This window comes from Macaca fascicularis, chromosome 16 (assembly GCF_037993035.2).
Source record: "Macaca fascicularis isolate 582-1 chromosome 16, T2T-MFA8v1.1".
In the NCBI taxonomy this organism is placed as follows: Eukaryota; Metazoa; Chordata; class Mammalia; order Primates; family Cercopithecidae; genus Macaca; species Macaca fascicularis.
Window position 1 is genome coordinate 38,133,808 of NC_088390.1, and position 12,865 is coordinate 38,146,672.

At 44.3% G+C, this 12,865-nt stretch overlaps 1 protein-coding gene across 8 annotated transcripts in view; it reads right to left on the reverse strand.

Annotated features, from left to right (window-relative positions):
- The window catches only part of UTP6 (UTP6 small subunit processome component), a 41,191-nt gene extending 28,991 nt beyond the window's left edge, over window positions 1-12,200 (reverse strand). For 7 of the 8 annotated variants that reach the window (XR_012425496.1, XR_012425495.1, XR_012425494.1 and 4 more), the window contains exons 1-6: window positions 12,017-12,200; window positions 10,108-10,192; window positions 4,879-4,920; window positions 4,549-4,641; window positions 2,708-2,755; window positions 2,217-2,280 (exon numbers count right to left, since the gene is read on the reverse strand). Coding sequence is in view for 3 of the 8 variants with exons in the window: in XM_045375179.3 (XP_045231114.2) it covers window positions 2,217-2,280; window positions 2,708-2,755; window positions 4,549-4,641; window positions 4,879-4,920; window positions 10,108-10,192; window positions 12,017-12,108 (424 nt within the window). In the remaining 5 variants the exon portion in view is untranslated. The remainder of the gene's footprint in view (window positions 1-2,216; window positions 2,281-2,707; window positions 2,756-4,548; window positions 4,642-4,878; window positions 4,921-10,107; window positions 10,193-12,016) is intronic. The other variant, XM_074018954.1, reaches the window with a different exon arrangement.
- Between the last annotated feature and the right edge of the window lie 665 nt (window positions 12,201-12,865).

Consider the following 12,865-nt stretch of genomic DNA (forward strand, 5'->3'; position numbering starts at 1 on the left):
ATTTTAAGTCATACACATTTTTTTTTTTTTTTGAGACAGGGTCTCGCTCTGATGCTCAGGCTGCAGTGGCACAAACACAGCTCACTGCAGTCTCTACCTCCCAGGATCCCACCTTACCCCTCAAGTAGCTGGGACTATGGGCACACACCATCACGCCCAGCTAAATTTTGTAGTTTTTGTAGAGACAGGTTTTCACCATGTTGCCCAGGCTGGTCTCAAACTCCTGATCTCAAATGATCTGCCTGCCTCGGCTTCCCAAAGTGCTGGAATTATAGACATGAGCCACCGTGCCTGGCCCACATACAAATTTTAAAGGTAGTAAAATGCCAGAAAAAGGCGAGGCGCGGTGGCTCACACCTGTAATCCCAGCACTTTGGGAGGCTGAGGCAGGCAGATCACTTGAAGTCAGGAGTTTGAGATCAGCCTGGCCAACATGATGAATCCTCGTTTCTACTAAAAAATACAAAAAATTAGCCGGATGTGGTGGCACCCTCCTGTAGTCCCAGCTATTAGGGAGGCTGAGGCAGAAGAGTCACTTTAACCTGGGAGGTGGAGGCTGCAGTGAGCTGAGGTCACACCACTGCACCCCAGCCTGGGCGACAGAAAAAACTGCTTATCTTACAATGAATGAATTATTTTTTGCTCTTTTTTCAATATTTAGAGAAATTCTAGGGCCAGGAACAGTGGCTTACTCCTGTAATCCCAGCACTTTGGGAGGCTGAGGTGAGCAGATCATTTGAGGTCAGGAGTTCGAGACCAGTCTAGCCAACACGGCAAAACCCCATCTGTACTAAAATACAAAAATTAGCTGGGCGTGGTGGTGCACATCTGTAATCCCAACTACTTAGGAGGCTGAGGCATAAGAATCACTTGAACCCAGGAGACAGAGGTTTCAGAGAGCCGAGATAGTACCACTGCACTGAAGCCTAGGCAACAGAGGCAAGACTGTCTCAAAAAAATAAAAAACAAAATAAATTCTAATTTGTAATTTTCTTTAAAATCCTTTATCCTTCTACATGGGAAATTAACTCTGAGTTAACATTCTAGCTATTTCCCTAGAAACTTAACAAAGGTCAGCTATCTTAACAAGCAAGATTGCTTTTGTTAAAAATGACATCTGGCTGGTAACCACACTTGGAATAGGAGGGTCAGCAATGGTGGCAAGAAATTCCTTTGAGCTTTCTTGAACATGTGACTCCTAAAATTGAGCATGATCTTTCTAGGATCTGTAGAAGCCATGCCCATCCATGGGGCTTCTAAGCCAGAGTGGATCCCCTACCCACTGATATGATCTCATCTCCTCATACCTGAACAGTCACCTTAGGAACCAGAGGCTACCTGTATTCTGCTAAGAGCATTCTGCAGAAGAAACATACCTAAGGCTATCCTGCTATATTTCTGAGTAAACTGGTAGCAAATGTCGTCTATTTGAGTCTTGTGTGGTGTAAGATGTCTGATTAAGCCTAATACCCTGAGAATAGGTACTGAGGCCCCTCCACTATCAACTAGACCATTATTCACAAGAGATATATTTCTTTTACAAAACATGAGTCTACTCTGTACCAGCACTCTTCTAAAATTTATATTGATATTTTCCCCTTTAAGCTTCTAAAATTCCTCAGATTTGACTGCCTTCAAATAAAATGTCCCTCAAAGGATTCAAAAGTTTATTCTGCCATCATCTAAAAAGAAATACAGTCTGGACGGGCACGGTGGCTCACACCTGTAATCCCAGCACTTTGGGAGGCCGAGGTGGATGGATCACGAGGTCAGGGGTTCAAGACCAGCCTGACCAACATGGTGAAACCCCATCTCTACTAAAAATACAAAAAGTAGCTGGGCGTGGTGGCAGACGCCTGTAATCCCAGCTACTCAGGAGGCTGAGGCAGGAGAACTGCTTGAACCCAGGAGGCGGAGGTTGCAGTGAGCTGAGATTGTGCCACTGCCCTCCTGCCTGGGTGAGAGCGAGACTCTGTCTCAAAAAAAAAAAGAAATACAGTCCTTCTTGCCTGCAGATACAACACCTAGGACAGTAACTAGTATATAGTAGGCAGGGGTGAACTATGAGGCAGCTATGTCAGTAACAAAAACTGCTGAGACCAACTGCCTAAGCTCAAGTCCTCAAAATAATGTCTTAGATTCATCAAGTGAAATAAAATCCAAAACGGCTTGAGTCTAAATAAAATGTAGAAAAATTGACAAAGATTTCACCATACCTGGTTTGTTGGAATGAATCGCCAACATGGCAGAGAATACCTTGCTAAGTTGAGTTTTAGTAGCCTGTAAAAAAGCAAAATATTTCTACTTCCTGCACAGATAAATCATTGCTCTTACTCGCTAAGTAATGTGAACCCTAACTTTACCAACTGTAAAATCCAATGAAGCATGACATGCTATTGCTAGGGACATACAAACGAACACAGACCCTCATAATTTTCTACCTCAATTAAACCACAAAACACTTTAAATATCTTTAAAAAATCAGCTGTATTGAACAAATACACGTAAAAATTATATTCTTTTCAATTGACTTGGAAACCATGAAGAGTCATTTAGATATCCAATGTTATATTGATGTTCCGCCTTCTTGGGTTCTTTTTTCATTTGTTAACCCTACACTTCAGGAAAAAACATCTGACATGAAGCTTAAAGGGCAGATTAACAAAAATATGGCCAGAGGAAGTAAGACATGCATGGCTTTACTTACCCACTTCTTACAAAAAACCACATAGGAGAGCCAAAGTTGAACATCATCCTGCAAGAAAAGCAATGTAGTAAGCTGCCCGAATTTGACCTTTACATATAATACACCTTCGCATTAATTAGCTTTGCTAAAAACAAGCTGATTTCAGGTTGGGTGCAGTGGCTCACGCCTGTAATCCCAACACTTTGTGAGGCCAAAGTGGACGGATCACTTGAGGTCAGGAGATCGAAACCCCACCTCAACAAAATTACAAAGATTATTAGGAGGCCGAGGTGGGTGGATCACTTGAGGTCGGGAGTTCAAAACCAGCCTAGCCAATATGGTGAAACCCCGTCTCTACTAAAAATACAAAAAAATTAGCCGGGCGTGGTGCAGACCCCTGTAATCTCAGCTACTCGGGAAGCTGAGACACGAGAATCGCTTGAACCCAGGAGGCCGAGATCGTGCCACTGCACTCCAGCCTGGGCAACAGAGGGAGGCTCCATCTCAAAAAAAAAAAAAAAAAAAATTAGCCAAGTGTGCTGGTATGTGCCTGTAATCCCAGCTACTAGGAAGGCTGAGGCAGAAGAATCACTTGAACCTCAGAGGTGAAGGTTACAGTGAGCTGCCAAGATTGTGCCACTGCACTCCAGCCTGGGTGACAGAGCAAGACTCCATCTCAAAAAAAAAAAGCCAGGCGCAATGGCTCAGGCCTGTAATCCCAGCACTTTTGGAGGCTGAGGCAGGTGGATCACCTGAGGTCAGGAGTTCGAGACCAGCCTGGACAAGATGGCGAAACCCTGACTACTAAAAATACAAAAATTAGCCAGGCGTGGTGGCTTGTGCCTGTAGTCCCAGGTACTGGGGAGGCTGAGGCAGGAGAATTACTTCAACCTAGGAGGCAGAGTTTGTAGTGAGCCAAGATCACAGATCACACCACTGCACTCTAGCCTGGGCGACAGAGTAAGACTCCATCCCAAAAAAAAAAAAAAAAAAAAGCAGATTTCAGAAAATCCAATCACCTCTCATCCTATCTGGCTTTCCCTCACAAAGGCTCAGATCTCTTAACTATGATAATTCAATCTTTCCCCCAACTCCCACTCACAATGCCCCAAAAAAACTTTGTTATCTATCCAATTTGTTTAATGCAGTTCTTAAAGGATCTCAATCTGGGGTAGCAATATAAAATTTGTCATTCCCAAGAATCCAAAATACTTCTCATATAATATATCCAATCCCAAAGAGTCCTGTAATCCCAGCACTTTGGGAGGCTGAGGTGGGCAGATCACTTGAGCCCAGCCTGAGCAACATGACAAAACCCTGTGTCTACCAAAAATACAAAAATTAGCCAGGCATGGTGGCATGTGCCTGTGATCCTAGCTACTGGGGAGGCTGAGGTGGGAGAATCATTTGAGCCTGGGAGGCAGAAGTTGCAGTGAACTGAGATCACTCCACCGTACTCTAGCCTGGGCAACACAGTGAGACTTTATCTCAAAAAAAAAAAAGAAAAGAAAAAAAATCAAGTTTCTGAGGTATTGCCCCTACATAACCATTTATCTTCAGGCTCTAAGTCTTCAGTGTACTCACAGATATATACAAGTATCTCCCAAATTTCCAATCCTTAGTAATGTATCAAATACACTATTTTCAGCACTGTCCTCACAGAATAACTATAAGGTAATAAGATCAATTTTCTTACTGGTTTGCTAAGTGGCTCAAAAAATGTTTTGAGCAATGATACCATCATTAGAATAAGTATAAAGATACCCAAGATAAAAATAGAAAACTGCAGTTGAATTCCTAATACAATATCTATAATACTTATCTTCACATCTCATAAAGTTAAGGATGGCCTGATCACTTACTTTCCATTTTGCTGAGGCACGCTGGAAAACACCTTGTACCCGGTATACAATAGAATTCTCAATCTCATCCTTCTTAAATGAATATCCAATGCGCTAAAGGGGGACATAAAAAACAAAGCCTCAGCTTAATCACATTTGTCCAAAACAGCATTCCTACTTGACCACTGAATGGTACTGATGAAGCAAACAAATAATTACAAATATCCATTACAGGCATATCACCACACAGTTTTATCCACACGGTCTCCCAAACACAAGTCCTAACTATACCGTCAGTCATACTGCTTAGTTCTGTATTTTTTTCCAACTTCTAGAAAATCCTCTACTTACTGTTCTTCTTCTTTGGATCAGCTCCAAAAGATTAATTTCATACTATGAAAGAAAAACATACAAAAAAATTAGAAGCTAGAAAATCTAAAACCTTTTACATACTGGAAATTTAGTTAGTCATAAAACAAAACTCAACAATATAAAATAAAAAATAATGTGCTATCACATAAGCATAATTTACAATAAATGTCTAGAATTCACTTAAAATTCACTCAGCTATAAAACTTAAACAAAATAATTAACAAGCTTATAATTATATGCTTCACTTAAAAATTATTCCATGAAATATTAAGCTTATAAAACACCCCATGCAGCTACAGTACAGCTACATCAAAACCTACATTGCACTACATTTGCTTCAAATCTTTTTTAGAAATAAAACAGTATAAAAATGAAGCCACCTATGTACCCATCTCTGATTCTACTCTTCTCCCTCTCCAGAGGCAGGAATTACCTTGACTTTGTTATCATTCCCAAACATGATTTTGAACTTTATTATAATGATGTCTTGAATGCTTTTAAATTTTACATAAACGGTATCATGCTACATCTATCAATCCATAGGTTTTTTGTTGTTTTTTGTTTGTTTGAGACAAAAAACAAACACTCAGGAGGCGGAGGTTGCAGTGAGCTGAGATTATGCCACTGCACTTCAGCCTGGGTGACAGAGGGAGACTCCATCTCAAAACAAAAAAAAAAAGATTTGCTCTTATGATGAATATAAAGCAGTCCTAAAAAGCAGGACTATAAAGCAGTCCTGGGTTTTTTTGTTTGTTTTTTTGAGATGGAGTCTCGCTCTGTCGCCAAGGCTGAAGTGCAGTGGCAAAATCTAGGCTCACTGCAACCTCCGCCTCCCAGGTTCAAGTAATTTTCTGGCCTCGGCCTCCCCAGTAGCTGGGATTACAGGCACGTGCTACTATGCCTGGCTAATTTTTGTATTTTTAGTAGAGATGGGGTTCTACCATGTTGACCAGGCTGATCTCCAACTCCCAACCTCAAGTAATCCACCCGCCTCAGCCTCCCAAAGCGCTAGGATTACAGGCGTGAGCTACCATGCCTGGACCCTACACCTGGTTTTAATCTTTATTTAAATAATTACTGATGCGGCTGACATCTTTTCATAAGTTTAACTACAAGTGATGTTTCCCCTTTGTGACTTTCACGTTCACATGATTTGCCCATTTTTCTTTTCAGTTGTCATTTTCTTCTCGATTTACAGTTCTTTATACATGTGTATATGTAGTTCCAATTATGTGTTGCAAATATTTTCTCACATTTTGTGGCTTGTATTTTCACATTATTTGTAGTGTCTTTTTTGCACAGAAAAAAAATTTTTTTTTTTTTGAGACAGGGTCTCTATCACCCAGACTGAAGTGCAATGGCAACATCATGGCTCGCTACAGCTTCCACCTCCCAGGTTCAACTGATCCTCCAACCTCAACCTCCAGAGTAGCTAGGACTACAGGCGTGCACCACCATGCCAGCTAATTTTTGTATTTTTTTGTAGAGATGGGGTTTGCCATGTTGCCTAGGCTGGTCTTGAACTCCTCAGTTCAAGCGATCTGCCTGTCTTACAGTGAGCCACCACGCCCCTCCGGAAATTTGTATTTTGAACACAAATCAATCGATCTTTTCTCCTATGGTTTGTGCTTTCACAGTCTCATTTAGCTTTAAGAAATCTTTTGGCCGGGTGCGGTGGCTCAAGCCTGTAATCCCAGCACTTTGGGAGGCCGAGACGGGCGGATCACGAGGTCAGGAGATCGAGACCATCCTGGCTAACACGGTGAAACCCTGTCTCTACTAAAAAAATACAAAAAACTAGCCGGGCGAGGTAGCGGGCGCCTGTAGTCCCAGCTACTCGGGAGGCTGAGGCAGGAGAATGGCGTAAACCCGGGAGGCAGAGCTTGCAGTGAGCCGAGATCCGGCCACTGCACTCCAGCCTGGGCGACAGAGCAAGACTCTGTCTAAAAAAAAAAAAAAAGAAACCTTGGCCGGGTGCGGTGGCTCAAGCCTGTAATCCCAGCACTTTGGGAGGCCGAGGCGGGCGGATCACAAGGTCAGGAGATCGAGACCACAGTGAAACCCCGTCTCTACTAAAAATACAAAAAAAATTAGCCGGGCGCGGGGGCGGGCGCCTGTAGTCCCAGCTACTCAGGAGGCTGAGGCAGGAGAATGGCGGGAACCCGGGAGGCGGAGCTTGCAGTGAGCTGAGATCGCGCCACTGCACTCCAGCCTGGGCAACAGCGTGAGACTCCGTCTCAAAAAAAAAAAAAAAAAAAAGAAATCTTTTGGCTGGGCACACTGGCTCAAGCCTGTAATCCAAACACTCTGGTAGGTCAAGGCAGGAGGATCACTTGAGCCCAGGAGTTCAAGACCAGCCTGGGCAACATAAAGAGACCCTATCTCTACCAAAAATAAGAAAATTAGCCAGCCATCTGGCACAAGCCTGTAGTCCTACCTACTTGGAAGGCTGAGGCAGGAGGATCACCTAAGCCTAGAAGTTCGAGGTTGTAATGAGTGATGCTCGCACCATTGCACTCCAGCTTAGGCAAGAGTGTATTACTTGAAAAAAAAAAATTGTATTTTTGACATAATATGGTCTTGACTCATTTTGAGTGAGCAGTCTACTTATAGGACCTCTTCCAAAAACAATAGCTTAGCCAAGGTTCATATATCATTTGTTCAGCTGTCTTTTGAAATCTAAGCTCAAAACTTCTAGTCTTTTTTTTTTTTTTTTTTTTTTTGAGATGGAGTTTCACTCTTGTCACCCAGGCTGGGAGTACAATGGCACAATCTTGGCTCACTGCAACCTCCACCTCCTGAGTTCAAGCATTTCTCCTGCCTCAGCCTCCTGAGTAGCTAGGATTACAGGCGCCCACCACCATACCCAGGTAATTTTTGCTTTTTTAGCAGAGACGGGGTTTCCCCATGTTGGCCAGGCTGATCTCGAACTCCTGACCTCAGGTGATCTGCCCACCTCAGTCTCCCAAAGTGCTGGGATTACAGCATAAGCCACTATGCCCACCCAAAACTTCTAGTCTTATAAACATTTCATCTTGTTATTGGTTCTTTCTGAATCCTGATTTCGTCATCCAACATATTAGCTATTCTCCCCCATTGGAAAATTGATCTGACATGATTTATCTTTATTCAAACCTTCCATGCATTTACAAGATGAAAAAATCTTGCAGCACACCTCTTTCCAAGTGGACAGACAACAGATAAACTAGTAACTTTTCAATTCTCTACAATCATCAGATTCACTCTCCTCTATCTTGCTCACCAAGAGGCAAATCTCTTGCTGAAGTCCTGATACACAATATGTCTCTGACAATCTCTGATCTACAAACCCAGTAGAAAAAAAAAAAAGAAAGAAAATGAAGAGAGAGAAAGAGAGGGGAAAAGTAAGTTCAGTTTGGCAAGGACTAAAGTCTTAGTGGAGTAATGCTATTCCCAATGTTACTCCTGTTCAGAAATATCTATCTAATGCACCTTTCTGGAATTTTAGAAAAAAATAATTTTTTTTTTTTGAGACGGAGTCTCACTCTGTTGCCCAGGTTGGAGTGCAATGGCGCGATCTCGGCTCCTGCAACCTCCACCTCCCGAGTTCAAGAGATTCTCCTGCCTCAGCCTCCTGAGTAGCCGGGATTACAGGCACCCGCCACCATGCCCGGCTAATTTTTGTATTTTTAGTAGAGACAGGGTTTCACCATGTTGGTCAGGCTGGTCTTGAACTTCTGACCTCAAGTGATCCACCTTCCGTGGCCTCCCAAAGTCCTGGGATGACAGGTGTGAGCCACCGCACCCAGCCTAAAAATTTTTTTTTAAATTGATGTTGGCCGGGCGCAGTGGCTCCCACCTGTAATCCTAGCACTTTGGGAGGCCGAGGTGGGTGGATCACGAGATTAGGAGTTCAAGACCAGCCTGGTCAAGATGGTGAAACCCTGTCTCTACTAAAAATACAAAAATTAGCCTGGCGTGGTGGCATGCGCCTGTAATCCTAGCTACTCAGGAGGTTGAGGCACAGAACTGCTTAAACCCGGGAGGCGGAGGTTGCAGTGAGTTGAGATCACACCACTGCACTCCAGCCTGGGCAACAAGAGTGAAACTCCGTCTCAAAAAAAATAAATTGATGTTAAGCTAATCATTCTAGAACTGATTTTAAATTTGTGAAAGGATGGGAGGCTGAGGCAAGAGAATCACTTGAAGCCAGGAGGCAGAGGTTGCAGTGAGCAGAGACTGCGCAACTGCACTCCAGCCTGGGTGACACAGAGAGACTCCATCTCAATTAATCAACCAATCAATCAATTTGTGAAGGGATTAAAGTAAGGCTAGGGCCGGGCATGGTCCCTCATACCTGTAATCATAGCACTCACTTTGGGAGGCCAATGCAGGTGGACTGCTTGAGGCCAGGAGTTTGAGACCAGACTGGCCAAAATGGCAAAACCCAGTTTCTACTACAAGTAGCTGGGCGTGGTGCCACACGCCTGTAATCCCAGCTACTGGGGAGGCTGAGACTTAAGAACCACTAGAACCCGGGTGGTGGTGGTTGCAGTGAGCCAAGATCGCACCACTGAACTCCAGCCTGGACGAAAAAGCAAGACTCTTGTCTCAAAAACAAAACAAAACAAAAGAAAGACTAGGCCCGGTGGCTCACAAACACTTGTAATCCCAGCATTTTGGGCGTGGGAAACATGCCAACACGCCGTCTCTACAAAAAACACAAAAACTAGCCACACATAGTGTCACACATCTGTAGTCCCAGCTACTCCAGAGGCTGAGGTGGGAGGATGGCTCCAGCCCAGGACGTGGAAGCTACACTGAGCCATGATGGGACCACTGCACTTCAGCCTGAGTGAAAGGTGAGACCCTGCCTCAAAAAAAAGTAATAAAATTATTAATTATTGGCCAGGCATTGTGGTTCACCCCTGTAAGCCCAGCACTTTGAGAGGCCAAGGCGTGGATCCCTTGAGCTCAGGAATTCCAGACCAGCCTGGGCAACATGGCAAAACCCAGTGTCTACCAAAAAGTATAAAAAATTAGCCAGGCAAGGTGGCATGCACCTGTGGTCCCAGCTACCCAGGAGGCTGAGGTAGGAGAATTGCTTGAGCCTGGAAGGCAGAGGTTGCAGTGAGCAAAGATCACACCATTCACACCACTGCACTCCAACCTGGGTGACAGAGACCCCATCTCACCAAAAAAAAAAAAAAGTATTAATTACACACTTACTTGAACATAATTGATAAAGTCTTCCTTGAAAAGGGTTCTTCTCTGGATTTTGTACTCTAGATCAGAAGCCTTCTTAATGATAGCCCTGAGGAGAAAACCATTTAAACTTCACTTGAAAACTGCAAAAATTAAATGTTTAACTTTATTTTGAATATATTTAAAACACGTTTTTCAAAATACAAAATTCCTAGAGTTATCCTTCATAAGAAAATACACCGGCCAGGCTCAGTGGCTCACGCCTGGAATCCCAGCACTTTGGGAGGCTGAGGTGGGTAGATCACAAGGTCAAGAGATTGAGACCACCCTGGCCAACATGGTAAAACTCCATCTCTACTAAAAAAACAAAAGTTAGCTGGGCGTGGTGGTGCGCGCCTGTAGTCCCAGCTACTCGGGAAACTGAGGCAGGAAAATTGCTTGAACCTGGGAGGCGGAGGTTGCAGTAAGCCGAGATTATGCCACTGCACTCCAGCCTGGTGACAGAGCCAGACTCCGTCTCAAAAAAAAAAGGAAAAAAAAGTATTCTCTTACACAATTACTTTTGTGTTCTTAAGGGTATCAGGATGTATTTTTAAACTTTCAGGAAAATCACCTAAATCAACTCCCAAAACCAATGACATTCCCACCAGCAAAGCAAATATAATTAAGAACTTTATACCATTTATGCATGGTATTTTTTTCTTCTTTCTTTTTCTTTTTTTTTGAGACAGTGCCTCACTCTGTCGACCCAGACTGGAGAGCAGTGGCATGATCACAGCTCACTGCAACTTCCGCCTCCTGGGTTCAAGCGATTCTCCTGCCTTAGCCACCTGAGTAGCTGGGACTACAGGCGCCCGCCACCACGCTCGGCTAATTTTTGTCTTTTTAGTAGAGATGGGGTTTCACCATATTGGCCAGGCTGGTCTCGAACTCCTGATCTCACGTGATCCGCCCGCCTCGGCCTCCCAAAGTGCTGGGATTACAGGCGTGAGCCACCGCGCCTGGCTGGCATCAATAAAGACTTCTTTTACACCGAGTTCAGGTCACTTTGATTTTAATAATCTCTTTCCGAAATTCCTCTTATTTCTGAGTTCTCAACATGTAAATTTTTTAAAAACTCTAAATTGTGTCTGCCTTAAAAGGTTTATTACTACGAAGGACTTATGGGAGAAGATTCAGAGTCCTTAGCTAAGGAGAGAACACATGACAAGCACACTTTAGGAGAATTTAATGCAAGATATGCAAGACAGGTGTCTTTAGTAATGGTAACAACAACATTTACTGAGCACTTTCTAAGCATCCACACTATGTTCTGTGTTTCAGTAACGAATGCTTACTTTGAAGCTCTGAGTCGCATTACTACATTCAGACGTTGCGAAACAAAGCAACAATCACAGAAACCATTAAAAACTATTAAACATAATTTTAACACGCAACTGAATGTCTACTATGTGCCAGGCGCTGTAGTTAGGCTCTGGAGTAGCATATGAAACTGATTTCAACGGTCCCCACCGTCAAGTCTAGTTAGAAACTTACTCACTCCCTCTGCACTCTGTTCCCATCCCTACAGCAGTACAAGCTACTGCAATCACCTTACAGTACCCTGTTATCAAAATATTTAATTTGTCTGTCTCCCCCACCACACACAGCCCAATTAGCTCCTAATGAGCAGGAATCCTTGGTTTAATCACCGTTACGACCCTAAGATCCGGCTCCATGAAAGGCTTGTCAATATGTCGGATGGGTAAGTAGACGGACGGATAACCTTGCAACGAATGAAAAATTCTGGACATCACCGAAAACGGGAAATGGGCTTCCGCCACGTTAGGAAAAATAAACACAGGTCGAGTGTCCCCACACCTGGCCCCTGCCACATACTCCCAACCTCCCCTCAGGCCGCCTTAGCTCTTCCCTCTCCCCAACCCTCTCTCACTTAATCTCCGCATGACTGAACAGTCCAATGCGCTCCAGCTGTTCCAATTCCGGGAGCCGATCTTCTATGCGCTCCTGAATTATCTCTGCCATGAGGTCCGAACTCTACAACCCGGTGGGGAGCTCCTCAACAACGAACACGAGTACGAAGCTCCGGATTTCAGGTTCGGAGATCCAGCCCTACCACCTACGCGTCCAGACGTAACGTGCTCCTTAAGTCCCGCCTTTTCCGCTTCCGCCGCCTCCGCCGTAGGGGAAGGCCCTTCGGCTTCTACAGCCACTGTCCCCTCCCTGTGGCCGATTGTGGGATTGCAGCGAGAATCCCCCCTGGTCTTGGGCCGGACGACTCTAGCGGACAGGAGTTGAGGGGCGGGGCTAGACGGGAGGCGGGGCTAAGTGCGCGCGCGCCGCTAGACTTGGACCGCGATCGGTAAAAGCGTCTCCGGGTATGGAGAGGGGGGCTACCAAAGCCTAAAAGGGACACAAGATGCATTTTCTGCAGAATATTGTCTATTTTTATTGTGCTCCCATTCCACGTCCTGACTTCCCAACACCAAGAACAATAAAAAAAAAAAGCAAAGGAGGATATTTTACAATTAAACATTTTTGAAAGCCGGTCGCGGTGGCTCACGCCTGTAATCCCAGCACTTTAGGAGGCTCAGGCGAGCGGATCACCTGAGGTCAGGAGTTCGAGACCATCCTGGCTAACATGATGAAACCCCGTTTCTACTAAAAATTGTAAAAAAAAAAAATTGGGCCGGGCGCGGTGGCTCAAGCCTGTAATCCCAGCACTTTGGGAGGCCGAGACGGGCGGATCACGAGGTCAGGAGATCGAGACCATCCTGGCTAA